Source organism: Podarcis vaucheri (assembly GCF_965113315.1).
Source record: "Podarcis vaucheri genome assembly, chromosome: 6".
NCBI lineage: Eukaryota > Metazoa > Chordata > Lepidosauria > Squamata > Lacertidae > Podarcis > Podarcis vaucheri.
The window spans coordinates 20,740,593-20,767,107 of NC_138764.1; the positions used below are offsets into that span (position 1 = coordinate 20,740,593).

The 26,515-nt window shown below is 43.8% G+C and overlaps 1 protein-coding gene and 1 long non-coding RNA gene across 2 annotated transcripts in view; both read left to right on the forward strand.

Moving 5' to 3' along the window:
- Positions 1-26,515, forward strand: part of LOC309533896 — a 395,549-nt gene that overhangs the window by 348,978 nt on the left and 20,056 nt on the right. The gene's annotated exons all lie outside the window — the stretch shown is intronic.
- On the forward strand, positions 7,086-9,436 carry LOC309535666 (craniofacial development protein 2-like). The gene is made up of 2 exons (XM_082228974.1): positions 7,086-8,430; positions 9,000-9,436. Exons 1-2 carry the CDS (start codon positions 7,095-7,097, stop codon positions 9,017-9,019), a joined length of 1,356 nt encoding a protein of 451 aa, XP_082085100.1. The 5' UTR covers positions 7,086-7,094; the 3' UTR covers positions 9,020-9,436.

Here is a 26,515-nt window from a genome sequence, read left to right on the forward strand (position 1 = left end):
TGGAATATGACAATCCACCTGACCCACAAAATCAGCTAAAGCACACTGCAAATCCATGCTAGTGGAGAGAGCAGTTTCCCATTGTTCTAAAGGCATAGGCACAATGATTTGATTACAGTCAATACCAAAAAGATGCTTACAACGCCGTCGTCCCTTGCAAATGAGCTGAGCAAGGAGATCCACTAAAGGGTTTATTGTGTTCCTTGGTGCATGATGTAAATAAAGCCATTCTAGTATGTGAATTTTAGATGGACCTATCTGTATAATTGCAGCAAAAGGTTGTACAGAATCTGTCATTATGACTACATCAGGCATAACATTAGGGATTGCTCTATCAACCCATTGAGTACGCATGATTCCTTTCAACTGTTTAACAGTGTTCAGTTGATCAGAGGTCAAGGTGATTTGCTCACCAGGAGACCGATGGCCTTTTAAAGCTGAGAACAATGGCTTTAGCACTTCAAGAGGGATTTTAAAATAAGGCCTTATCCAGTTAATATTTCCCAGCAATTGTTGCAGTTGTACATATTTCATTGTTTTTGAAATATGAAGTTCAGGGATTATTGGAATAGAATAGCTAGCTATCATTTTATGTCCTAGATACTGAAAGGGGGGGGGATTCCTGGACTTTCTCTGGAGCAATTTTTAAGCCATACATAGACAAACAGGTTATTAAATCATGTTTCCAATTAGGGGGAAGGACTGGAGAATAGAAAAGGATATCGTCCGTATAATGCTGAATCTTAAGATGTGGGTACTTAAGACGGAAGGATTGAAGTGCCTTATCCACAAAATATTGGCACATAGTGGGGGAATTTATCATGCCTTGAGGCAGAACCTTCCAGTGATATCTCTCAGATGGTCTACAATTATTTAATTCTGGAATTGTAAAAGCAAAAAATTTGCGATCCTTTTCATGCAGGGGAATAGAGAAAAAACAATCCTGCAGATCTACTATAGCCAATTGATATGAATGTGGAATCATATTTGGATTAGGCATACCACATTGCAAAGGCCCCATGGGTTCAATAATACTATTTATGGACCTCAGATCATGCAAAAATCTATATTTTCCATTTTTCTTCTTAATTACGAAAACTGGGCTATTGAAAGGGCTGACAGAAGGTTCTATATGGTCAGCTAATAATTGCTGATCGACCAATTGTCTTAAAGCAATCAATTTCTTTGTAGTAAGAGGCCATTGCGGAATCCATATAGGATCAGTGGACTTCCAAGTAAGTGGAAGCACAAACTTACTCATTTATTTGAATGGTTGCTTGTAATTGTTGCAACAAATCTCTTCCCCACAAATTAAGATGGATTTTGAGCACACAGGGCTGAATATATGCAATAACTTCAGAGCTATCAGGCAAAGAGACAGGCAGCCACTGTGCGCTTTTGTAAGAAGTCTGGTTACCTCCCACGCCCCACACTTCAGGAGAAGTTTCAAGCGGCCAAGTTGGTTCCCAAAAATTACTGGAAATAACCGAAACATCCGCACCAGTGTCTATCAGACCCTCTAATATTTTTCCATTAATTTTATACTTACGAAGGAGTTTCTCTCTTCCAATACGTTGGGTCACAGCTAGAAGCTGAGGGGAAAAAGATAAAGAGAGCCTGTGCAAATTAGTGTCAACAGCAGAAACAGCATCAGGTGGAGAAGGCAGCATCACCAATTGCGCCCAAGATTCTCCTTTTGTTAACTGCATGGGCATATGGCTCCAAAATTGAACCATGATTGTGCCCACATAGTCAGGAGGCAGGACACCTGGGATGACCTGAATGCCTTGTTTTGCAGCAGAAAATTTTGGTAAAATTAAACCTGTGACTTTAGAAGGGAGTGGGCCTGCCATTTGGCTGGCCATAATTACAATTTCACCAGGTAATGCAGTGTATTTGGTCTCTTGATTTATCAAATCAATAACAAATTCAGAAGGCACATTTTTAGAAACCTTTGCAGCAGCAGAAACTAAAGGCTGACAACTCTCTATTCTTGGGGGCCCGAGAGTTGGGGCCCTAAGGAGTTTCCCTGAGACCTACATTGATTTGCCCAATGATATCCTTTCCCACACTTTGGGCATTTTTTGGAAGGCCTGGTCGTGGTATTTGCAGTATTATCCTTACGTGCAGTTCCCCTTGGGGCTGTGCACTGTCTGGCAAAATGACCTGGACGCTGGCAATTAAAACAATTTCCTGTTGGTTTCGCTGAAGCCTGGATTGCAGAAGCAAGCAATGACATTGTATGTGAATGCGTTCCAATTTCTGCACACGCCTGTATCATGTCTGCAAGACTAAATTTTGAGCGAGTTACAACAGACTGCAGTAGTTTTTTAGAATCAGAATTAGAATTCTCATAAGCCAATTTTTTCAGCAACTCATCCTGAGCTGTCACATTGTCAATTTCTCTAGTAATCGATTCTTTTAATCTATCTATAAATTGATGGTAAGGTTCTGTATTATGTTGTTTAACATTTACAAAGGAACTCTGGGGCTGTCCTGAAACAGGAATTTTACGGAATGCACGCTGCACGCAAGTTGCAGTGCGCTGAAAGTGTGAAGGTGACAACACGGCTTGGGCAGCCAAGGTATCAAAAGGTGGAGCACCAAAAAGCTGGCTTGCTGTATGCATTGGATCAGCCAGAGCTATGGCAGCATGTTTAAATTCATTTTCAAAAACTAAAAATTGCGCTGCAGTTAGCATCATCCTCATTAAATCTTTCCAGTCACTCGGAATCATTGTATAAGAGGTGGATATGCCCTCTATGATACCCGTAACATAAGAAGATTTAAGACCTGAATCACTAATGGCTTTCCTTAGGTCCTTCATTACAGCATAAGGCAATTTCTCATGATATACCTGTAGCTGATTACCTCCAGGAGCATTTTGATAAGTGAGAGGAAAAATTAATGGCATTTCACCAGCCCATGCAGCTGTTTCTTCCAATGAAAAAAGCCCATCTTGCTTAGCTTGTAAAAGCCCAGCACGGACGGCTCCATATTGTTTTGGCAAAGCAGCATGTTCAGAAGACAAAGAGGAAGGGACAAAGGCATGCTGATTAGCTTGTTTAGGCAGAGAAGGGGGGTGAGGGGGGATGGGGGGGAATTTGTAAACTGAGACGGTACAGGAGCAATGGAAGGAGAGGAAAAAGGAGGGGGGTTTTGGCTGGGTGATGAAGCAGATAAAGGAGGCAAAATCAGAGGGTATGGTGGGGGAGGTGTTTCTGCAGTTGCCAGCAATGGAGAAATTGAAAGAGAGGCTTGTTCTAATTTTGCAATGGCCGTTGCACATTTTTGCCATGTGAGTAGACAGCTGATTGGAGCACGTGGCTCGGAAAATAAAATTTTGCCGATCTTCTCCCATGTGCTAATTTGCAATGAGCCTTCTGCTTGATAAAAAGGACATTGATGATTTATTTCCTGTATTAGCTGTTCAATCTCTTTTAGAGAAATTTGAACTTTGTCTATTGTCTGTCTTACTAACGAAAGAAGTTCTTTCGCGTGGGCCATTTGCACCTTACTTAAATCCCCTCCCATACTAACGAATTAAGCGCTTTAGACTTTTTCCCAGTCGGATTAGTATGAGGAATGCTTTTGGCTTTAAAAGGGATCTCTATGGGGATCTGATTACTTACCTTTCTTCAGAATCACGTCAAGGGGTCACCAGATGTTGGTTTTGTAGGTTTGTAGAGATGAATAAAGACAGACAACAAGATATTTTCTTTCAGAGAGCTTGCGTGTGTGCCAGATGAAGGTGAGAGAGAGAGAGAGAGATCTTTTTTTCTTTCAGCCCACAGCATCTCCTTTTATTCAAAGTTACAAAAGCATGGCCACGAATGTGCTAGTGGCTGATTGGCTTAACACAAGACAAAGAAACTGAAATCTTATTGGCTCATTTGTATGTAAGGCGGGCTTACATCGTTCCATAGATCTTTGGCACATGAAAGCCAGAATGTTAGAGCTGTATTTAGACAGGCATATAAGCTCTTAATCCACCTATGACTAAGATTGATAATGTTATAACTAAGGTATTTACTAATGTTTAGATTGTTATATAAACTCACACAATTAATTATACATTGAGGATTAACACATCATTGTGATTTACACATCATTGTGAACTAAAGGTGAACTAGAAGAGAAAAAAGTGTGGTATGCAAAGAATGATATACAAAAGGATCTGTGCCAGGCACAGACTTGTAGCTCTGTGTATGCAAGAGAGAGGAAGCGTGATTGATTATAAACAGGTCTTATAGTCTGTTTTAGAAGCAAAGGAGCTAGAAAGAATTCCCAAAATGCAGGGGGGGAAATAACCCGTGTTTTACTACACTGGGACATAGAAATAACATGTCTACACGGCACCATTTACATTCATTGCTCAATGAATGAAGCACTGGGATGTGGGCCTACAACAGGAATGCTAAAAGAGGCCTGACTCTATTCATCCTGTATGCAGGAGGAGATAATGCAGTACACATACAAGTTGAGAAGGTGCTGTAACCAATGATTACATGTTGGGTAAGACTAGGTCTTGGCTGGAGGAGAGGTTGTAGCCTCTGCCTGCCCCTCCTTGCTTAATGGTATCCTGTTAATGGGATTCAGGGAGATGGGATTAATGGGATTCCGACGCCGAGACGGGGACTTGGGCCATAGGTAAAGCTAAAGGGACCCCTGACCGTTAGGTCCAGTCATGACCGACTCTGGGGTTGTGGCGCTCATCTCACTTTACAGGCCAAGGGAGCCGGTGTACAGCTTTCAGGTCATGTGGCCAGCGTGACCAAGCCGCTTCTGGTGAACCAGAGCAGCACACGGAAATGCTGTTCACCTTCCCGCCAGAGCGGTACCTATTTATCTACTTGCACATTGACACACTTTCAAACTGCTAGGTGGGCAGGAGCAGGGACCGAGCAATGGGAGCTCACCCCGTCGCGGGGATTCAAACCGCTGACCTTCTGATCGGCAAGTCCTAGGCTCTGTGGTTTAACCCACAGCACCACCCATGTCCCACTCCTCTAACGGGGAACCCGGGGGGTACTCTTATTTGTTGTAGGTCATAGGGCTCCCCCTAATGGTAGTTTACTCTTAGATGCAGTCCCAGCAGACAAGCTGCCATGATATAATCTGGCTTCACTCAGTGCCTATGCCAAACCACTCACATCTGTAACTAATAAAAGTTGTGGCCTATGCGATCCCCTAAAACCATATGCTGTTGTCTTGTCTGGTTATTCACCCTTAGGGAACTGTGGGGTCATGAGGTCTTGGTACACAAGTTGAGTAGGTGCTGCAACCAACGATTACATGCCTTAATGTGACTCTGCCCCAGGCAACTGTAAGGAGTGGGGAGTTGTTTTGTAGGATGGAATGTTAAGGGAGTTAGAGTCCCCCCAGAATGCAGAAAGTTGGAGAGTGAGCAGTTAGTTAAAGCACTTGATGGGTCTGTGATCAAAGTGGGAGGGTGGATGGAGTACGGTCTAATGGGTCTGAAAGATATTGTGTAAAAGGAAGAGAAACAGAATTGCCTATTGTAATTCATACTGCACCCATCAAGAAACTTAGCTTGACAGTTGCTTGTTTCTTTTTATCTCATGAATACAAATAAAATTGTTACTGCTGGTTTGTAAAACTGTTAATCCTGGGTGGGGATTATGACCATGCCTGATCGACCCAGCATTGTTGTTGTGTTTTTTTATTAAAGATTTTTTTATTTTACAGAAGTATGTGTAATGTCTCTCGTATTTTTTCCATGTAACATTTTTACAAATCAGTTTCATTTGTTGAGACATTGGGGGAAAGGGGTGGAAGGGGGGAAATGGGTGGGGGTGGGGTGGGGTCGGGTGGCGGTGCTTCTATTTTACTTAATGTATGTAGGGTTTGGTGTCAGAGTTGCTCGTGCAGGTTCTCTGCTGTTCATTTGTGTTTCTTTGGTGGTGAGAGAGGTTGGGGTTGGCCTAGGGTGTGGTTGTTTGTTTGTGATTGGCTGTGGTGATCTTTGTTTTCGTGTGTGAGTGGGGTGGGTGGGTGTTTTGGATCAGGTTAGCCATATTGATTTGTATGCTGTTGGTGGATTGTTGTCATTGTCTTGTTGGGCTGTGTATGTGATAAAGGGGAGCAATACTGGGGTGAAAGTGTCTTCTTCTGTTTGTCCCCGTGTCAGTTTCAGTTTATTGGTTATTTTTTCTAGTAGGGCTGTTTCTCATACTATTTGGTACCATTGATCTATGCTTACTCCTGACAGGTCTCTCCAGTGTCTGGTTATGGTGTTTCTGGCTGCTGAAAGTAGGTGGGTTATGAGTTCTTTGTGGTGTAAATGGGCATTGTTGTCTTGGAAGATGTTTAGTAGGGCCAATTCTGGGGTGATGTCTAATACTTGCTTAGTTATTTTACATATTTCTCGTATGGCTGTTGTCCAGAATAGTTGGATTTTGGGGCACTCCCACGACATGTGGAGGTATGTGCCTGTGGAGGTGCACCCTCTCCAGCATTTTGGTGAGGTTCCTGGGCATATTAGCACTAGTTTTCTTGGTGTTAGGTACCATCTGTAGGTGAGTTTCAGAATGAGTTCTTTCCTTTTCGTTGATATGGATTTAAAGGGGGGGGGGGTTAGACCACATTCTGGTCCATTGAGTGGGGTTAATCTCATAGCCTATGTCATTCTCCCATTGTTTTTTGATTCCCACTGGTTATACCCTTTTGACCTCCATCCTTTCAGTGGAGCCTACACATGTTCAAATGAAGGGGAATAATGGGGCTTCCCCTTCATGGTTCACCGCCTTGGCGTGGTGAAGGGGCTTGAATAACTCAGAGAAGCTATGAGCTATGCCGTGCAGGGCCACCCAAGATGGACAGGTCATAGTGGAGAGTTTTGACCAAACGTGATCCACCTGGAGCAGGAACCGGCAAGCCACTCCAGTATCCCTGCCAAGAAAACTCCATGGACAAAGACAACAGGCATATAAAAGTTATGATGTTGGAAGATGAGCCCCTCAGGTCGGAAGGCGTCCAACATGCTACTGAGGAAGAGTGGAGAACAAGTACAAGTAGATTCAGAGCTGATGAAGCGGCTGGGCCAAAGCCAAAAAGGACGCTCAGTTGTGGATATGCCTGGAAGCGAAAGGAAAGTCCAATGCTGTAAAGAAAAATATTGCATAGGAACCTGGAATGTAAGAACCATGAACCTGGGTAAGTTGGATGTGGTCAAAAGTGAGATGGCAAGAATAAATATTGACATCCTGGGCATCAGTGAACTAAAATGGACGGGAATGGGCGAATTCAGTTCGGATGACCATCACATCTACTACTGTGGGCAAGAATCCCGTAAAAGAAATGGAGTGACCATCGTAGTCAACAAAAGAGTGTCAAAAGCTGTACTGGGATGCAATCTCAAAAATGATAGAATGATCTCGATACGAATCCAAGGCAGACCTTTTAACATCACAGTAATCCAAGTTTATGCACCAACTACTGGTGCTGAAGAAACTGAAATTGACCAATTCTATGAAGACTTACAACACCTTATAGAAATGACACCAAAGAAGGATGTTCTTCTCATTATAGGGGATTGGAATGCTAAAGTAGGGAGTCAAGAGATAAAAGGAACAACTGGCAAGTTTGGCCTTGGAGTTCAAAATGAAGCAGGGCAAAGGCTAATAGAGTTCTGCCAAGAGAACAAGCTGGTCATCACAAACACGCTTTTCCAACAACACAAGAGAAGACTCTACACATGGACATCACCAGATGGGCAGCATCGAAATCAGATTGATTATATTCTCTGCAGCCAAAGATGGAGAAGCTCTATACAGTCAGCAAAAACAAGACCTGGAGCTGACTGTGGCTCAGATCATCAGCTTCTTATAGCAAAATTCAAGCTTAAACTGAAGAAAGTAGGAAAAACCACTGGGTCGGTAAGATACAATCTAAGTCAAATCCCTTATGAATACACAGTGGAAGTGAGGAACAGGTTTAAGGATTTAGATTTGGTGGACAGAGTGCCTGAAGAACTATGGATGGAGGCTCATAACATTATACAGGAGGCAGCAACTAAAACCATCCTAATGAAAAGGAAATGCAAGAAAGCAAAGTGGCTGTCCAACGAGGCCTTACAAATAGCGGGGGAGAGAAGGCAAGCAAAATGTGAGGGAGATAGTGAAAGATACAGGAAATTGAATGCAGATTTCCAAAAAATAGCAAGGAGAGACAAGAAGGCCTTCTTAAACGAGCAATGCAAAGAAATAGAGGAAAACAATAGAATGGGAAAAACCAGAGATCTGTTCAAGAAAATTGGAGATATGAAAGGAACATTTCATACAAAGATTTCCATAATAAAAGACAAAAGTGGAAAGGACCTAACAGAAGCAGAAGACATCAAGAAGAGGTGGCAAGAATACACAGAGGAACTATACGAGAAAGAAATGGATGTCTCGTACACCCCAGGTAGTGCGGTTGCTGATCTTGAGCCAGACATCCTGGAGAGTGAAGTCAAATGGGCCTTAGAAAGCACTGCTAATAACAAGGCCAGTGGAAGTGATGGTATTCCAGCTGAACTATTTAAAATTTTAAAAGATGATGCTGTTAAAGTGCTACACTCAATATGCCAGCAAATTTGGAAAACTCAGCAGTGGCCAGGGGATTGGAGAAGATCAGTCTACATCCCAATCCCAAAGAAGGGAAGTGCCAAAGAATGCTCCAACTACCACACAATTGCACTCATTTCACACGCTAGCAAGGTTATGCTTAAAATTCTACAAGGCAGGCTTAAGCAGTATGTGGACCAAGAACTCCCAGAAGTGCAAGCTGGATTTCAAAGGGGCAGAGGAACCAGAGACCAAATTGCAAACATGTGCTGGATTATGGAGAAAGCTAGAGAGTTCCAGAAAGACGTCTACTTCTGCTTCATTGACTATGCAAAAGCCTTTGACTGTGTTGACCACAGCAAACTATGGCAAGTTCTTAAAGAAATGGGAGTGCCTGATCACCTCATCTGTGTCCTGAGAAATCTCTATGAGGGACAAGAAGCTACAGTTAGAACTGGATATGGAACAACCGATTGGTTCAAAATTGGGAAAGGAGTACGGCAAGGCTGTATATTGTCTCCCTGCTTATTTAACTTATATGCAGAATTCATCATGCGAAAGGCTGGGCTGGATGAATCCCAAGTCGGAATTAAGATTGCCAGAAGAAATATCAGCAACCTCAGATATGCAGATGACACAACCTTGATGGCAGAAAGTGAGGAGGAATTAAAGAACCTTTTAATGAGGGTGAAAGAGGAGAGCGCAAAATATGGTCTGAAGCTCAACATCAAAAAAACAAAGATCATGGCCACTGGGCCCATCACCTCCTGGCAAATAGAAGAGGAAGAAATGGAGGCAGTGAGAGATTTTACTTTCTTGGGCTCCATGATCACTGCAGATGGTGACAGCAGTCACGAAATTAAAAGATGCCTGCTCCTAGGGAGAAAGGCAATGGCAAACCTAGACAACATCTTAAAAAGCAGAGACATCACCTTGCCAACAAAGGTCCATATAGTAAAAGCCATGGTTTTCCCAGTAGTGATGTATGGAAGTGAAAGCTGGACCATAAAGAAGGCTGATCACTGAAGAATTGATGCTTTTGAACTGTGGTGCTGGAGGAGACTCTTGAGAGTCCCATGGACTGCAAGAAGATCAAACCTCTCCATTCTGAAGGAAATCAGCCCTGAGTGCTCACTGGAAGGACAGATCGTGAAGCTGAGGCTTCAATACTTTGGCCACCTCATGAGAAGAGAAGACTCCCTGGAAAAGACCCTGGAAAAGACCCTGATGTTGGGAAAGATTGAGGGCACAAGAAGAAGGGGACGACAGAGGACAAGATGGTTAGACAGTGTTCTCGAAGCTACAAGCATGAGTCTGACCAAACTGCGGGAGGCAGTGGAAGATAGGAGTGCCTGGCGTGCTCTGGTCCATGGGGTCACAAAGAGTCGGACACGACTAAACGACTAAACAACAACAATGGGACTTCAGTCACATTACAGACAATGAGATGGGAGAAATGCTATTTCCAGGGTGGTTTAACAATCAATCCCTCTTCCCAGGGAACTCTGGGAACTGTAACCCTGAGAACAGAGTAGCATCTCCCAACCAGGGCTATTCTTATAGAAAAAGAGGTGCTGGAATCCTCCATGAACAACTGCTTTGTTCTATTATAACTCTCAGCACCCTTAACAAACTACATTTCCCAGGAAGTTTTGGGGGAAGCCAGGCTGTTTATCGTGATATCATAGTGCTTTGAACGTAAGGTGTGAATGTGACCCGGGTCTTCATGAATTTCTTTTTCTGGATTGTGCAATGTGTGTGCATGTGCACACACACACTAGCTCAAATATCTAACAGATATAGTGTATGCTTAGTGTATTTGGCTGCAGAAGCAATTGGGTGTTTGTAAGTTATTTGGGCACAGAAACAATCGGATGTTAATTAGGCTGACTTCATATTTTTGAATATGTACCAAGTATGTTTGCCTGATATCTGAGAGATGCTGAAAATAAGAGGTAATAGGGTCCATTATGTTGCTTAGACGGAAGACCACAATAAGCAAGACACCCCTCTTGCTTTCACTCTGGCTCCCCACTTGATATCTCATCTAGCCCTGGCAGAGTTCCATTCACACAGTAGGGAATGCAATTTGCATCTAAGCTAGGAATGGCGCACAGTGGATTCCCCACCGAGCAACGAGGGGACGAGACATGCTTCTTGCCTCTGAGGCATGACACAGTTTACTGGTTATAATTGTGTGGCAACATCAGCATATGCTTTGCTGTAATTGGGACTTCTTCTGGCAGAGCTACAACGTCAACCTTTCGTAACGTGACAGAAAATGTAACTGCGGCACTTTTTTTTTTTTACATTAAAAAATGCCTTTCTTCAAATAACCGTACAATGTATGTAATTTCTGTCACTTCGGCTACAAAAATTATAGCTTGTGGAGCAACTGTTGAAGGGAAAAGAGCCAATAAAAGATCGTACATTCATTCATTCTATGGATCAGGGGTGGGAAACATTTTCCTGTTGATGGATGTTCTGCTGAGGGATGATCTGTTCAGGATCACACTGCTGGGGAATGGATAGTGGACACCCCCTTTTCTCACCCTTCCTATTCCACCCTCTCTTTCTATTTTTCTGCTACTGCGTTTTCTCTCTCACTCTTTGTTTCTTTTTTCTCTCTTTAATATATTTTTATTGGTTTTTGCACATATTTTCCAGACATAACATCCCATCCTATGCAACATAACAAACCTTCGGCTATTTCCGTCAACCTTTTCTAACTTACTTTCTGATTTTGCATTTTATTTTAATAGTTATTGCTATAAAATCTCTATCCTAACTAAACTCCTTCTTACTCCTCTTTCGCAATAATTCACGGCGTTTCCGTGTGCTGCGCTGGTGCTAGCTCGCCAGCTGCAGCTTTGTCACGCTGGCCACGTGACCCGGAAGTGTCTTTGGATGGTGCCGGCTCCCGGCCTCTTGAGCGAGATGAGCGCGCAACCCTAGAGTCGGACACGACTGGCCCGTACGGGCAGGGGTACCTTTACCTTTTTTACTCCTTACAAAACTTCTTGCAACCCTACAAGCGATGTCAATTGATTACAATTGTCTTTCGAATATATCATAAATTTCTTCCAGTCTTTCAGGAAAGTGTGTTCTTGCTGGTTCCGAATTTCCCCAATTAATTTTGCCAACTCGGCACAGTCTATCAGTTTCATCTGCCACTCTTCTTTTGTTGGAAGTTCTTCCTGCTTCCATCGCTCTCACTCTTTGTTTCACCCCCTTATCTTACTTCTCTGGATAGCACTGTAGAGCATGGGTCATGGGATCCAGCCCCATATTGGGCAAAAGATTCTTGCATTGCAGGCATTGGACTAGATGACCCTCATGGTACCTTCCAACTCTACAATTGATTCTATGATCTCCCCTACCCTGCCACCTGCTAGACTGCCAGAGGAGGAACAGATCACTCATGCCAAAGGTCTGAACTGATGCATTGCAGAGAGCCCTTGAAATTAAGATGAGATACACATCTAGCTCTATTCTGGGCTGCATCAATAGAAGTATAGCATCTAGATCAAGGGAAGTAATAGTGCCACTGTATTCTGCTCTGGTCAGACCTCACCTGGAGTACTGTGTCCAGTTCTGGGCACCACAATTCAAGAAAGACACTGACAAACTGGAATGTGTCCAGAGGAGGGCAACCAAAATGGTCAAAGGCCTGGAAACGATGCCTTATGAGGAACGGCTAAGGGAGCTGGGCATATTTAGCCTGGAGAAGAGGAGGTTAAGGGGTGATATGATAGCCATGTTCAAATATATAAAAGGATGTCACATAGAGGAGGGAGAAAGGTTGTTTTCTGCTGCTCCAGAGAAGCGGACACGGAGCAATGGATCCAAACTACAAGAAAGAAGATTCCACCTAAACATTAGGAAGAACTTCCTGACAGTAAGAGCTGTTCGACAGTGGAATTTGCTGCCAAGGAGTGTGGTGGAGTCTCCTACTTTGGAGGTCTTTAAGCAGAGGCTTGACAACCATATGTCAGGAGTGCTCTGATGGTGTTTCCTGCTTGGCAGGGGGTTGGACTCGATGGCCCTTGTGGTCTCTTCCAACTCTATGATTCTATGATTCTATGGCCACAGACTGTCCACCCCCATTGTAGATGTGATTTGTACAGCAGTGGTTGTCAAGGCTGCCTCCTATGTTTCCATAATGATGTGGGAGAAACTGCAGCATGTGTTTCTGTTCCATGAAACTTCAGAAATTCCAGGTCACGTAGAAGAAGTTCATAATGTGGCACTTCCTATGCCAGAACTGCTCCAGATCCTGAAATAGCTGACCCTGGCATCAATGCAATTGTGAGCCTGACCTGAGTGCACCCATGTGGTCTGGGTCTTCTCACATTGCATAAGAAGCATGCAAGGCATATGCTCTATGGTTGAGCTGTGACCCTTCCCCCCAAAAGGGAAGAACAAGCATGGCCAGCAGCTCCGAATTCAAATTTTCAGTTGAATAATATGAATTATCAGTGACGGGCATTTAATGTTGAAATGTCCTTTCCTAGGATGATTTATGGCAGGCAATAAACAAAGACAGACCAGAAGCAAACTCCAAGAATAGGACAAAAAGGATAGATTGGCAAATGTAACAATAAGTTTACTAGCTGAAAATATTCAGCAATTTGCAATAATAATAATAACAATAATAATAATAATAATAAACCATCATGAAAATTCATAAGTATTTTGGTGTCTCTACAAAAGGTATGACTTAGGTGGCAACATCAAACACACTCTTGTTATCCTGGCCTGAATGGCAGTTCCTCCTTCCAAATATCTTATAGCTTTTCCCTTTGTGCTACCAACAAAGCATTCTACTCAGTTATTAGAGTCTTCTTTAATAAGCTTGTCTCTTTATAATGCTATCACTGTGAATACAGAAACAGCAGAATCTGAGTCATTAAAATTCTGCTCCAACTCATCAGTGCTGGGGCAAACATGGATTCTGGGTCAGTGATCATTTCTTTAATTTAAATTGTGAAAACACATACCATCCTCTATGGTGCAGTGTGCATCTGTAATGTATATGAGCATACCTAAGAGAAGGCAGGAAGAGGTGAGTGGTTATTAGCTATGACACACATTTCTTCACTGTCTTGAATCCTTTTAATTGTTTCTAGGATGAGGGTATCACTTCAATTGGTTGAGCAACATGGCTTTTCCTAGCTTATCTGTAGTCCTCCTTTGCTGGCAGGGAGGACCACTCAACCTCCAAACAGTGGCCTACATAAAACAATTAACGTTAAGATCTCTGCAAATTATACTCAAACACAATGGACCTGATTTTGAAAAGGGATCCAACCATGGTCCATCTACGGTTCATGCTGAAGTTGAATAGCTAGAAGAGAGGGTAGCAGGCATTCATCCTGAGGCGAAGAATGAAAGGAAGTGGAGAAGTGGATGCAACAGTACTGGGAGACTGAAGGGTTAATAATGGTAGGCGGAGCTATGTGCTTTCAAAGGCAGCATGGTAAGAAGAACCCCTGGTGGTCGTTTATGGTACTGGTAAATTGACTAGCAGCTATTTGAGGCCCTGAGTCTCATCTGTGTTCTTTTTTAAAAACAACAACAACACAACAATTAAAATAAGCAGTTACGTTCTAGTAGTAAGAACCAGTGTCTCTTCTTAACTAAGCCTGAGGATATGACTGTCTTCTACAGCAAAAGGAAACTATTGGGGAAATGTTTTAGGTTAAACCACAGAGCCCAGGACTTGCCGATCAGAAGGTCGGCGGTTCGAATCCCCGTGACGGGGTGAGCTCCCGTCCCTGCTTCTGCCAACCTAGCAGTTCGAAAGCACATCAAAGTGCAAGTAGATAAATAGGTACTGCTCTGGTGGGAAGGTAAATGGCATTTCCGTGCGCTGCTCTGGTTCGCCAGAAGCAGCTTGGTCATGCTGGCCACATGACCCGGAAGCTGTCTGTGGACAAACACCGGCTCCCTCGGCCAACAAAGCAAGATGAGCGCCACAACCCCAGAGTCGGTCACAACTGGATCTAATGGTCAGGGGTCCCTTTACCTTTACCTTATCCTAGGCACACTTCTGGCCAGCAGAATCTCTGACCACACAGCAATACATGCACTGAAAGACACCAGCACAACTTGACCTGGCTGGAGCAGAGCCTACTTAGAATACGTAGGGTCAAGAAAAGGGATATGCCCCTTCAGAAGCGATGGGCACTATTATGTAGAGTCGACGCAATGCTCACCCACCACATAATGTAGCAAGCTCTGCATCAGAACTTTGCTTCTCCCGTTTTGATCCAGGTACACAGCAGAACCATTCAACTTGCTGCAGCTGCCTACTTTTTGTAATTGGGGTCACAAAGGCTCTAGCGGCAAAATATTGATAATGAAGTGTTGCAGTGTAGTTGCTCAGAGCAGATATTTGTATTGCAGGATTTGATTATTGGATGCTCTTGTGCACAGACTTGGATACAAAATTTTGTTTTGCGGGTGCGTTTTTGGTTTTTTTAAAAAATATTATTATTCCCTCTGGCTGTTTGCTTCAGGCTGGAAGTCAGCCCTCTAACTCATTTCCTGTGACCATTTGAAAAATTCAGTGCCTCCTTGAAATTCTTCTGTTCTGGGTTTGATAGAAGCTCTAAACATTGTTAGAGCTCTTTAGGGAATAGCTAATATTAGTTGTTTGACTGGCTCTAGATCTATTACCCTGACATCATGCTGCTTTCCATTAACCTCTGAGCCAAAGCCCAATAAGTAATTATAAAGAGTAGGAGAGCTGAAAACCTACTAAGTCAATAGAGTTTCCAACACTCTTTTCAACACAGCTCTTGGAAACAACACCCAGCGAGGGTGGAAGGGGCGTGTGTTTTCAGTTTTTGTTTTGGCTCGCAGTTCCATTTGGCATCAAAACCTGCCCATTGACAAAAGAACTGGTAAATAAAGAATGGGCAGAATGCCACAACCATTCTGGAGGCTGATTTAGGCTATGTGCACATTGGTGGTTTAAAACACAGTGAAGTCATTTTCCCCTGCTGTGCTTCACATCACATTTTCAATGCTGTGCACACCAGATTGTGCTCCATGTTTCACAAGCACACATGGACCACTTATAAATGCCAACTCCAAATCCTCGATAGATTCCATCAACAGTGTCTTGGGAAGTGTAACTAATGCCAGTGTACTGGAAGGAGCAAAGATCACCAGTGTTGAAGCAATTATTCTTCAACATCAACTGCGTTGGACTGGTCATGTTGTGCGGATGCCTGGTGATTGACTTCCAACGCAACTACTCTATTCTGAACTTAAAAATGGAAAGTGTAATGCCGGTGGTCAACAAAAGAGGCTTAAAGACCCTCTCAAGGCAAATCTTTAAAAATGTAGTATAAACACCGACAACTGGGAAACACTGGCCTGTGAGCACTCCAATTGGAGAACAGCCTTAACCAAAGGTGTCATGGGCTTTGAAGACACTCAAACTCAGGACGAAAGGGAGAAACGTGCTAAGAGGAAGGCACGCTTGGCAAACCCTCACGGTGATCAACTCCCACCCAGAAACCTTTGTCCCCACTGTGGAAGGACGTGTGGATCCAGAATTGGCCTCCACAGTCACTTACAGACTCACTGTTAAAACCGTGTTTATGGAAGACAACTTACCCGGCTACGAGTGATCGCTAAAGAAGAAGACACACCAGATGGAAGGTGGGGAAGTTTTCACCTGATGCACATTACCTGATTTGTTTCCCCATGCCTGCAACCCCCTCCCAAACTTCTATTCAATGAAGCCATCATCTGCACATGTGCAATGAATGCCTGCAATGTACACACCTCAGCTTAACTGCAGCTTACTTTTGCAAATCAGATGGAAGCTGATTTGATAGGAAATGCATCAGACATAAGTATTTCTCAACAAACTACATATGAATTGTGTCTGGTGTCCTGTGTACATCTTAAAAGACGTGAATGCACTGGAGCTGGAGTGAATGATAACATGTACAGAGCCTCCGATGCCACAATGGGGTGGGGTTTCAGAAGATGTAATTATATTAACTTCTGAATTCTGGCTTCTAATGTACATTAATACCTCCGCGAACGTCCGCCTTGTCTAGCGTCTGTTCCGTCGAATGTCCGTGGCAAACCCGGAAGTACCAGAATGGGTTACTTCCGGGTTTGCTGCTTGCACATGCACAGAAGTGCAAAATCACGCTTCATGCATGTGCAGAAGCGCAAACCGCTCCGTGCGCATGCACAGACGCGGCGCTTTGCCCTGCATCCTTTTAGGCTAGTGACTGGAGCTCCGGAATGGATCCCGGTCGCAAAACAAGGTACCACTCTAATTCCTGAAGTTGGGGTACATAGACCTTGATCTCACTACCAAAATATATGATTGATTAGTATGTGACTTCAGCTCTAGCCATCAGGCTGCTACTTGCTGCCTCCAGGAGTGTGGTGAACTGTTTGTGACAATGCTCCCATCATTCGTTTACTTTTTATTATACACAAGTATTTAAATTCCAGGAGCCATACAAATCCGCAGCTTACATAGATGAAAGTTACAAAACACCTACAAAAACTTCTAAAACATACATGATGCCTTATACTCAAGTATTTGAACTTATGAGGTGGAAATGAATGAACCATAGAGTTGAATCCAAGTAAGTCAAACTCAGAGTACATTAAAATCAATGGTTGTGGCTAACTTGACTACGCTGAGTATGACAATGGATACAACTCATAAATATCATGGACTCGGGAAGAGAGGAGGCATATTCCACACTTTTTGTAACTATTTCTGCTTTGGAGTAGGAAGGTGCATGTTTCCCATTGCCTGCCATCAAATTTCTCCATAACTAGGAAGTTTAGTTTTACTTTGTCCAGTTTTACTGCATGTTGTATAGAACTGAGTAAACAGAATAATGGATCCAATGGGACTGAATTTTTTAGCATATCAGTAATAGTGTGTGCTACCATTTCCCCAAAGTTATGGGTTTTCCTACAATACCACCACATGTGGGAAAAGCCAGCTCTCTTTTCATCACAAAACCAGCAGCTACCCTTTGCTGCTCTATAAATTTTTGCTGTCTTCAAGGGAGTGAAATGCCACCGTGTAGCCCCTTTTATAACAGTTTTAAGTTCAGGCTAGCTGAAATAGGCACGCTCTCATAAACACTGTGGAACTTGGAGACACAGGCTGTAATCCTACCATAGGGTGCATGAATCCTGGGACTACAAAATCAGGTCAAGTACCTGTTGGGACACAGTGAATGGGTGATAGACTGCATTTGATTTGATAGGTCACTAGCTATACAGGCCTACTTTTAGCTGAAATCCTATACACCAACCTTCCTCAATCTGGTACCCTCCAGATGTTTTGGAGCACAGCTCCCAGCAGCCCCAGCAGCATAGCTAGTGGTCAGAGGATACCAGTTGGGGTATACTGCTATATATACTTGCCTGGTCTGCATTTTACTTGAGTCACAAGCTGTGAAGGTCTGTCTTAGGCTACAGTCTCATACACATCTGGGAGAGAGATCCATTGAGCTCTATGGGACTCATTTCTCATTAGGAATGTATAGGGTTGTATTGCTGATCTTTTATATGAAAAAGGCTGCAATCCTAACTATGGCTTCTCGGGGGGGGGGGAGTCCCGTTGAATTCAATGAAGCTTACTCCCAGGTAAGTGTGTTTAAGACCCAACTAGCCAAAGAGGCACTGAACGGGCCATATCCAAAGACTCCATCAACAACTATTGCTAAATTATAACCAACAAACAACAAATTATATCAGCGCTGCAAAATTGTGTTCCAGCTATCTATAGCAAGCAATCTGGGCAAGATTTGAGTCATGAGACAGTGCTTTCAACTTATAAACACATGGAACAGTTTGGGCCCTAAATGATTTTTTCAAGAAAACCTCATTTATCAGCCTACAACAGACTTTTGCCTTATCATCTGGGTGCCAAGTCTCTGGACTACTAGAGAACGTAGAGAGCCATTTAGTGATGGAATTCACAAGAGTATAAACCTCCCATATGCTCTTTTTTTCTTTTCTGAGGTCCTCACCTGCACTATACATTTCAAGCAGTGTCATACCACTTTAAACCGTAAAACTTGCCTCAAAGAATCTTGGGAACTGTGATTAAGTGTCATAAGTTGTTCAGAGACCCCTATACCCCTCACAGACCCACAAATCCTGTGTAGCAGAAACAGCTTTCACTTGGTAAATGCAAACACACATTACATACTACACTGTTGATACAAGAAGTCCTTGCTCTCTGAGCCCAGAGAGAGTTCTTTGCTTTCAAAGACCTTGCTGTGCAAAAGTCTACAAGGCAAGTACTTTCAGTTGCTTTCAAAGTCCTGCAACTGCCAGAGTTCTCTATGCCCAGAAGTCTTGTAAAATTTGCAACTTACCTCAGACAAGCTTTTCTCAAAGTCTTCCATGCTTCCACAGTTTTCTCCAAAAGTCCTCCAATTTTTGACAAAAAATAAATGTTGTGGCATGGGATGCGGGTGGTGCTGTGACTTGCCAATCAGAAGGTCGGCGGTTTGAATCCCCACGACGGGGTGAGCTCCCGTTGCTCGGCCCCTGCTCCTGCCAACCTAGCAGTTCGAAAGCACGTCAAAGTGCATAAATAGGTATCGCTCCGGCGGGAAGGTAAACGGCGTTTCCGTGCACTGCTCTGGTTCGCCAGAAGCGGCTTAGTCATGCTGGCCACATGACCTGGAAGCTGTACGCCGGCTCCCTCCGCCAATAAAGCGAGATGAGCACCACAACCCCAGAGTCGGTCACAACTGGACCTAATGGTCAGGGGTCCCTTTACCTTTACCTTTATGTATATTAAATGTTAGCTTTCATTTTAAACTGGGTAGTTTCTAAAAAGAAAGGGCTTAACTGAAAATATGAGAGTAATTTCCAGAATCAGGTATATATGGTCTGCTCATATATTTCCTAGTTATGATGGGCCTACATGATTAACTTTGGCTGCAGAAGGGTCTCTAGCAATTCTGTTATGCAACCGAGGCAATTTCCTTCTCTCTATTTCCATGCCTAAACATAGCAGACAGGAAATAAGCCTTAATTTAGCAATGCCAATCCAAGTCCCTCTTCCTGATTGAAAGGCATTTCTGGGACTCCTCTTTCCCTTTACTTCCTGGCTTGGCATTCAAGTCACCACTTTCTCATGGCTCTAGGAGATGCAGGTTTGCGTTCTTCATTCGACGGACAGGCTTAGTTGGATATAAGGGTGCTCTGTTCTGGAACAGTGATGCAGGTAGGGTGCCTCAAGGGAGGAGAAGGTTTACCGTTGCAGGAGATGAACCTCTGGAGCAGCCTTCCTCAACCTGTGGGTCCCCAGATGTTGTTGAACTACAACTCACATCATCCCTGAACTCTGGCCTTGCTAGCTAGGGGTGATGGGAGTTGTAGTTCAACAACATCTGGGGACCCACAGGTTGAGGAAGGCTGCCCTGGAGGAACACGACTGTCAGGAGTGCGTGCAGGAGCCAGGCCCTGTGACTAGTAGGGCCTCCCTGAGTTTGGCTTGGAAGGGCAAGGCACGGCTGCACAGGTGAGACTCGGAGCACCTGTTGGCCAGGGCCGGGAGGGGTATGTAAGACCAGCATTTTCTTCTGGCTCTTTGCCACAGCAACACACTACTCACCTAGCTGTGCTTCGGCTTCCTGACTCCTGGTATCCTGACTCTTGGACCCTTAGCTTCCTGACTCCTGGTTTCCTGATTCATGGACTCTTAGCTTCCTGACCCCTGGACTGCTGACCCTGGACTGCTGATTCCTGCTTCCCGATCTCTACTCCGGTCCCGACATACCAAGCCAGGACTCCAACTGCCCGTAACCTGGACCGTGACAACGATACACAGAAGAAGTGTATCATGTGCATGCACACGAAAGCTCATACCAAGAACTAACTTAGTTGGTCTTTAAGGTGCTACTGGAAGGAATTTTTTTATTTTGACTATGGCAGACCAACACGGCTACCTATCTGTAACTGAAACACAGAAACAGGACTTCCAAGAAACATGCTATGTCACTAGAGCTGCAAAATTCATTTCATGACCTCACCGATTCTGGGACACAAATGCCACAAATGTAAGGTTCAACAAATTCCTCAATTGCCTCGCTGACAATTTCATTTCCCAGAAGGTGGAAGAAGCAACAAGGGGGTCATCTATCTTGGATCTGGTCCTCACCAACGGAGAGGAACTGGCCGATGAAATAGAAATACTGGGAAACTTGGAATCAAGTGGTCATGTCCTATTGGGATTTATGATACAGAGGCAAGGAAAAGGCGAGGGTAGTCAGACATGCACTCTCAACTTTAAGGCGACTGATTTCAAAAAGCTTGAGGAACTACTGGGTTTCCCCAGGGGAAACCCACTGTGTACTGCTGAATTAGAACAGACAATAACCCTCAGAAAACCCAGAGGAAATCCCTGGCAAGGTTTAATATTAATAAGATCTTAATATGACTCAGGTCAGCTGCATTGTAAACTATCTTGTGCTCCTAATACAGGGGTGGGAAGGTTCAAGCCCAGGGGCCAAATTAAACCCACTAGGCTTCTCTATCTAGCTCCTAGAAATAGCCCCTTCTTCCCAGCCCACACCCAACACAGGATGTGCTTTGCACATTGTATTTTTGGCTGACTGTAATGTGTCATTGAACTCTGCTGATTCCTCTTGGCTGTCTGGTTAGAGGATAGAGAGAGAAGCAAGTGTGTGTGTGTGTAGAAACTAGCCTATTCTACAAATGTAAATTTTACATCAGTCGCTTTGCCCGCTCCTGCCTCTGGACATGCCTGCTGTTCTCATGCACCCTTTAGAACAGGGGTCTGCAACCTTTAAGACAAAAAGAGCCACTTGGACCCGTTTCCGAAGAAAAAACAACAACTGGGAGCTGCAAAACCATTGCGACATTTAAAACAAATATATCTCCGGAGCCACGATCTGACAGCGGGCGGGAAGGTGACATCGGGACGGTGCGTGACTAATGCACGCACCTCCCCCATGCGACGTCACAGCCAGTACAGCGCCCGCCACAGTGAGGAGTGTCGGGGCGCACAATGCGCCTCCTCCCCTCGCTAGTATCCACCCCGGAGCCGCAGCAAAGATATAAAAGAGCCACATGCGGCTCAGAAGGGAAGGTGGCCCTCAGGGTGAAAAGGTTTCCTCATCCCAAACTAACGCCTTGCTGGAATGTGTTTTCATGATTGGTATTTACAGTGGAATCCTATGCATGCTTACACTCCGCTGAATCCCACTGAACTCATTAGAGTTTCATACGAAGGACATACATGCAGCTTTACACCCTAAATAAACTAATTAACTGGCCTTTTGAAATTTGCTTCTATGTGAAACGTATCTGTCTTTATAAATTACAAAACTAAGGAAATGCTACTGAGGGTTTTTTTTGCACCTGGAACTAAGTAGCATTCTTTTTTGCTGCCCGCTGCAAAATATATATATAAACTTACATTATATTTATAATGCATAAACAAAACAATTGCCCCTAAGTCAGGTATAACATTTAGACATGCAACCCAACAATTCTCAAAGTCCAAAGCTATCAATCACTTCAGGGTTGTTGTTTGGTTGGTTTGTTACAAATAAACGTCTCGTACTGAGGGGAGGAAAAATCCTTTCCTGACTTGGCAGGCAAAAGAAAAATGAGGGGCTGCAGGGAACCACGACTTCCGCATACAGTCCCAGGTACCATGAGTTTGTCTACATGGGAATGGAATTATCAAGCTAAGCTGGAAATTGATGAAAGGAGGGTGGGAGGAATCATTGCAACTTAACTAATAATCTGTTTTCGATTCCACACAGTGTTTGCTGCCAGTGAGCCTACAGTTCTATTTTACTACCATTAATCTGACAGGTAACATTGACAACATGCTAAAGGCTTTAAAGAATGTACTACAGGCCATCTACAGATGAAACATTTCAGAACTGTGGGGTGTCGTGATAGTGTCAACACTGCCCACTTGCTATGCATGTGTAGAAGTGGCTGAAGCATATATTTTTATTGTTTTGTGGTTTGTTGTCCAAGTTTAAAACTGTATTTGAACAATATAATTCTTGAGGCAACAAGAGATTTCTGTATGGCTGCATTCAGACATGCAGTTGGTGGCATTTGTTTCCCATGTTATATCAACAGCACTTGCATCCTGATTCCTAACATTCCTTTTACACTACAGTACCTGTTGCATCAGGGATGCGGGTGGCACCGTGGTCTAAACCACAGAGCCGAGGGCTTGCAAATCAGAAGGTCAGCGGTTTGAATCCCCGCAACGGGGTGAGCTCCCATTGCTCGGTCCCTGCTCCTGCCAACCTAGCAGTTCAAAAGCACACCAAAAATGCAGGTAGATAAATAGGCACTGCTCCGGCGGGAAGGTAAATGGCGTTTCCGTGCGCTGCTCTGGTTTCACCAGAAGCGGCTTAGTCATGCTGGCCACATGACCCAGAAAAACTGTCTGTGGACAAAACGTTGGCTCTCTTGGCCAGTAAAGCGAGATGAGCACCACAACCCCAGAGTCGTTCACGACTGGACTTAACTGTCACAGGTCCTTTACCTTTTTAAAAAACAAAAACAAACAAACAACAACAACAACTAATAAACTTGTGTGCTTAATTTGCCTTGCCAGAAACCCAAAAGAATTTCTGCCCTCTGGTAGAACCCTAGTTTAGCATCATGTTCTTACACACAGAGGGTAACAAGATGCCTCAAGCCCACAAGTGCACCACATTTGTGATACTCAGCAACAGGTTTCCAGAAGCATTTTGCTTCTCACCGTAGTGGTAGAACATTCCCATCACAACTAATAGTTTGGTCAGTTTTTCCACAAAAACCAAAAGCCAAAGTTACTGAAACCCTCTGACATATCACTCTAACATAATTGAGGCTGCTGAGGCTGTAAACTGTCTCTGCTGAAACATTATTTTTTATGATTGCCAACTCCATGTGTGATCCTTAATCTGTGGTAGCTCTTTGATACAAGCACATTGATGTATGGCAGTGTTGCTCTCCTCAAAGTGACGCAAGTGTTAACAGGGAATCCGAGTGTGCTGCTGATTTAGAACAAATGTCTAGTGCTAGAAGAAAATTAGAAGAAAATAGACTAGAATAGCTGTAAGTGTTTTCCTGTGCGATATTTTTTGTTCCGACTCATGATCCTAGCTCTTCTTCATGGCACTCATTCACTTTTCCCTATTGATCATGGTCAATTAAGTTGTGAATTGCCTGGAGAACTTTGAAACAGAGAGAATTGAAGGTTAAAGAAGATTAAGCAAATCTCAGTTAGGAAAACATCAACTCCACTGACATCTGGACTTTTTAGGCTTCTTTAAGTGTGGAGAAAAATAACACCAATTCGAGAAGTGCAAGTAGTTTGCTAGCTGAAGTACTTTCCCTTCAGTGCAAAGCCACTTATGAACATATAGGTTGCTGCTTGTTTTTCTTTCTAAATAGAAAGGGCAGCTATTTTATTATTCCTTTGTGTAGGAGATATTCTTCTCTCTGCTTGAGATCTAGACTATGATAGTTAGTGGTTGTGTCGCATATCATTGGAAACAAACTACAGAAACTTTTGCATATTGTACATATATCAATTCATTATAATTTCCAGTTGCCTTAGCCATTTGCTATAACCTCAAGTGAAGGCCCCAGATATACTCTTATTCAACCTTGGATGTAGTGTATGTTCTCCTTAGATATTTTCAAGGGGAGACCCTAATACATAAATGAATATAATACAAGGTTTGCTATTGCAGCTTCTTAAACATTTGTGTTTCAGGGCAAGAATCCAGCAAAGTCTGTTGCTCTTTTGATTCAGAGAGCATTGGAAATCTTTTCACCCTCCTGAAACATACTTTTCACTGAGACTGAGCTGGTTCTGCCTTAGTACAGATAAGGGACAAATTGCATGTGACATTGTAAGATTCATGGTCAATCTCCCAGCTCCCTCCCCACATTTAGGAAAATACATTCTCTTGGGGGATGTGAATTTGACCACAGCAGAGACTGGTTTAGGACTGCTTAATCATTTGCAACCTAAAGAAGGACTAAGAACAAAAGAGAACGTGGCTGGGTTCAACTCACCCCTTATAATCCAAACTGATCACTGCTCTCTGCTGGTGAGGGTCTCTAGTAGATACTGTCTTATAAACAAAGTCTGTGCTATACAATATAGGCATCAATCCTCGGGTGTAGTGGCGCCCCCCCCATAATGGAATTCCCTCCAATTAAATATTAGAAAGGTTCCATTTCTGTATGGAGGCCTCCCCCTCCGGTAACAGGGCACTCATGAAGTGTTCGGCAGAAGTTCTGTATCTCAGTGACTCATATCTGCTCATAAGGTAAAGGGACCCCTGACTATTAGGTCCAGTTGTGACCGACTCTGGGGTTGCGGTGCTCATCTCGCTTTACTGGCCGAGGGAGCCGGCATACAGCTTCCGGGTCATGTGGCCAGCATGACTAAGCCGCTTCTGGTGAACCAGAGCAGCTCACGGAAACGCCGTTTACCTTCCCACTGGAGCGATACCTATTTATCTACTTGCACTGGCGCGCTTTCAAACTGCTAGGTTGGCAGGAGCAGGGACCAAGCAACAGGAGCTCACCCCATCCTGGGGATTCGAACTGCCGACTTTCTGATCGGCAAGTCCTAGGCTCTGTGGTTTAACCCACAGCACCACCCGCGTCCCCATATCTGCTCAAACGAGCACGCAAACAGCAGAGAAAATGCAAGCTGAGCTGTTGAAAGTATGTAGCATCACTATTTATTGCTGTACATCAAATCAAGCGGTACCTATTTATCTACTTGCACTTTGAGGTGCTTTCGAACCGTCGCGGGGATTCTAACCGCTGACCTTCTGATCGGCAAGCCCAAGAGGCTCACTGGTTTAGACCACAGTGCCACCCGTGTCCCTAAGGGAATTACACACTGGTAAAGTTAACTGCCAAGTTAAACGTTTCTGCGCTGTCTGATTTCCTCCCTGTAAATACATTTGTTTGTTTGTTTGTTTGTTTGTTTCCCTGCCCTTCTTCCCAAAGTAGTCCAGGTTGGCAAATGCACAAATGATCAAAGAATTAAAATATATCTTAAACCATCTAGAAACATCTAAAACCAACTCCAATATAGATGCTGCGGAAGATATCTACTTTAACAGGCTTCTGGAAAGAGGAACCTGTTCAGTAAGCACTAAAAAGACAGCAGAGTGTTAATATTTTCACTCTCTCCCATTGCTGGATCATGTGATCCTTATTTACATTCCACACTTCTGGAAAGTGTGAGAATGGAAACTCAGACACAGAACTTCTGTTCTTTGTGCTTTTGTTTTTAGTCTCTTTGTTCTGTCTCCTGGACAGACAAAATGTCTGTGTGAGCTGCTCCTCGCACTGTTGTTATAGTCTTTATTATGATTTGTTTTGATTTGATGTATTGCAATAAAAGGTGATGCTACATACTTCCAACAGCTCAGCTTTCATTTTCTCTGCTGTTTGCGTGCTCGTATGAGCAGATATGGGGACGTGGGTGGTGCTGTGGGTTAAACCACAGAGCCTAGAACTTGCCAATCAGAAGGTCGGTGGTTCGAATCCCCACGACGGGGTGAGCTCCTGTTGCTCGATCCCAGCTCCTGCCAACCTAGCAGTTTGAAAGCATGTCAAAGTGCAAGTAGATAAATAGGTACCTCTCCAGTGGGAAGGTAAACAGCATTTCCGTGTGCTGCTCTGGTTCGCCAGAAGCGTCATAGTCATGCTGGCCACATGACCCGGAAAAACTGTCTGGACAAACGCAGGCTCCCTCAACCTGTAAAGCAAGATGAGCACCGCAACCCCAGAGTTGTCTGCAACTGGACTTTACTGTCAGGAGTCCTTTACCTTTACCTTTAATTCCCTTCAAGTGAGCATACCCCTGGGAAGGGGGAGTAGCTGCAGTTCACAGTTCTAAAGGTTGGAAACTA

Coding starts and splice junctions, on each gene's coding strand:
- LOC309535666 (XM_082228974.1), top strand. CDS start 7,095: ATGCCTGGAAGCGAAAGGAAAGTCCAATGCTGTAAAGAAAAATATTGC. Junction 8,431..8,999: donor TGTCTCGTACACCCCAGGTA/GTGCGGTTGCTG, acceptor AATCTCTATGAG/GGACAAGAAGCTACAGTTAG.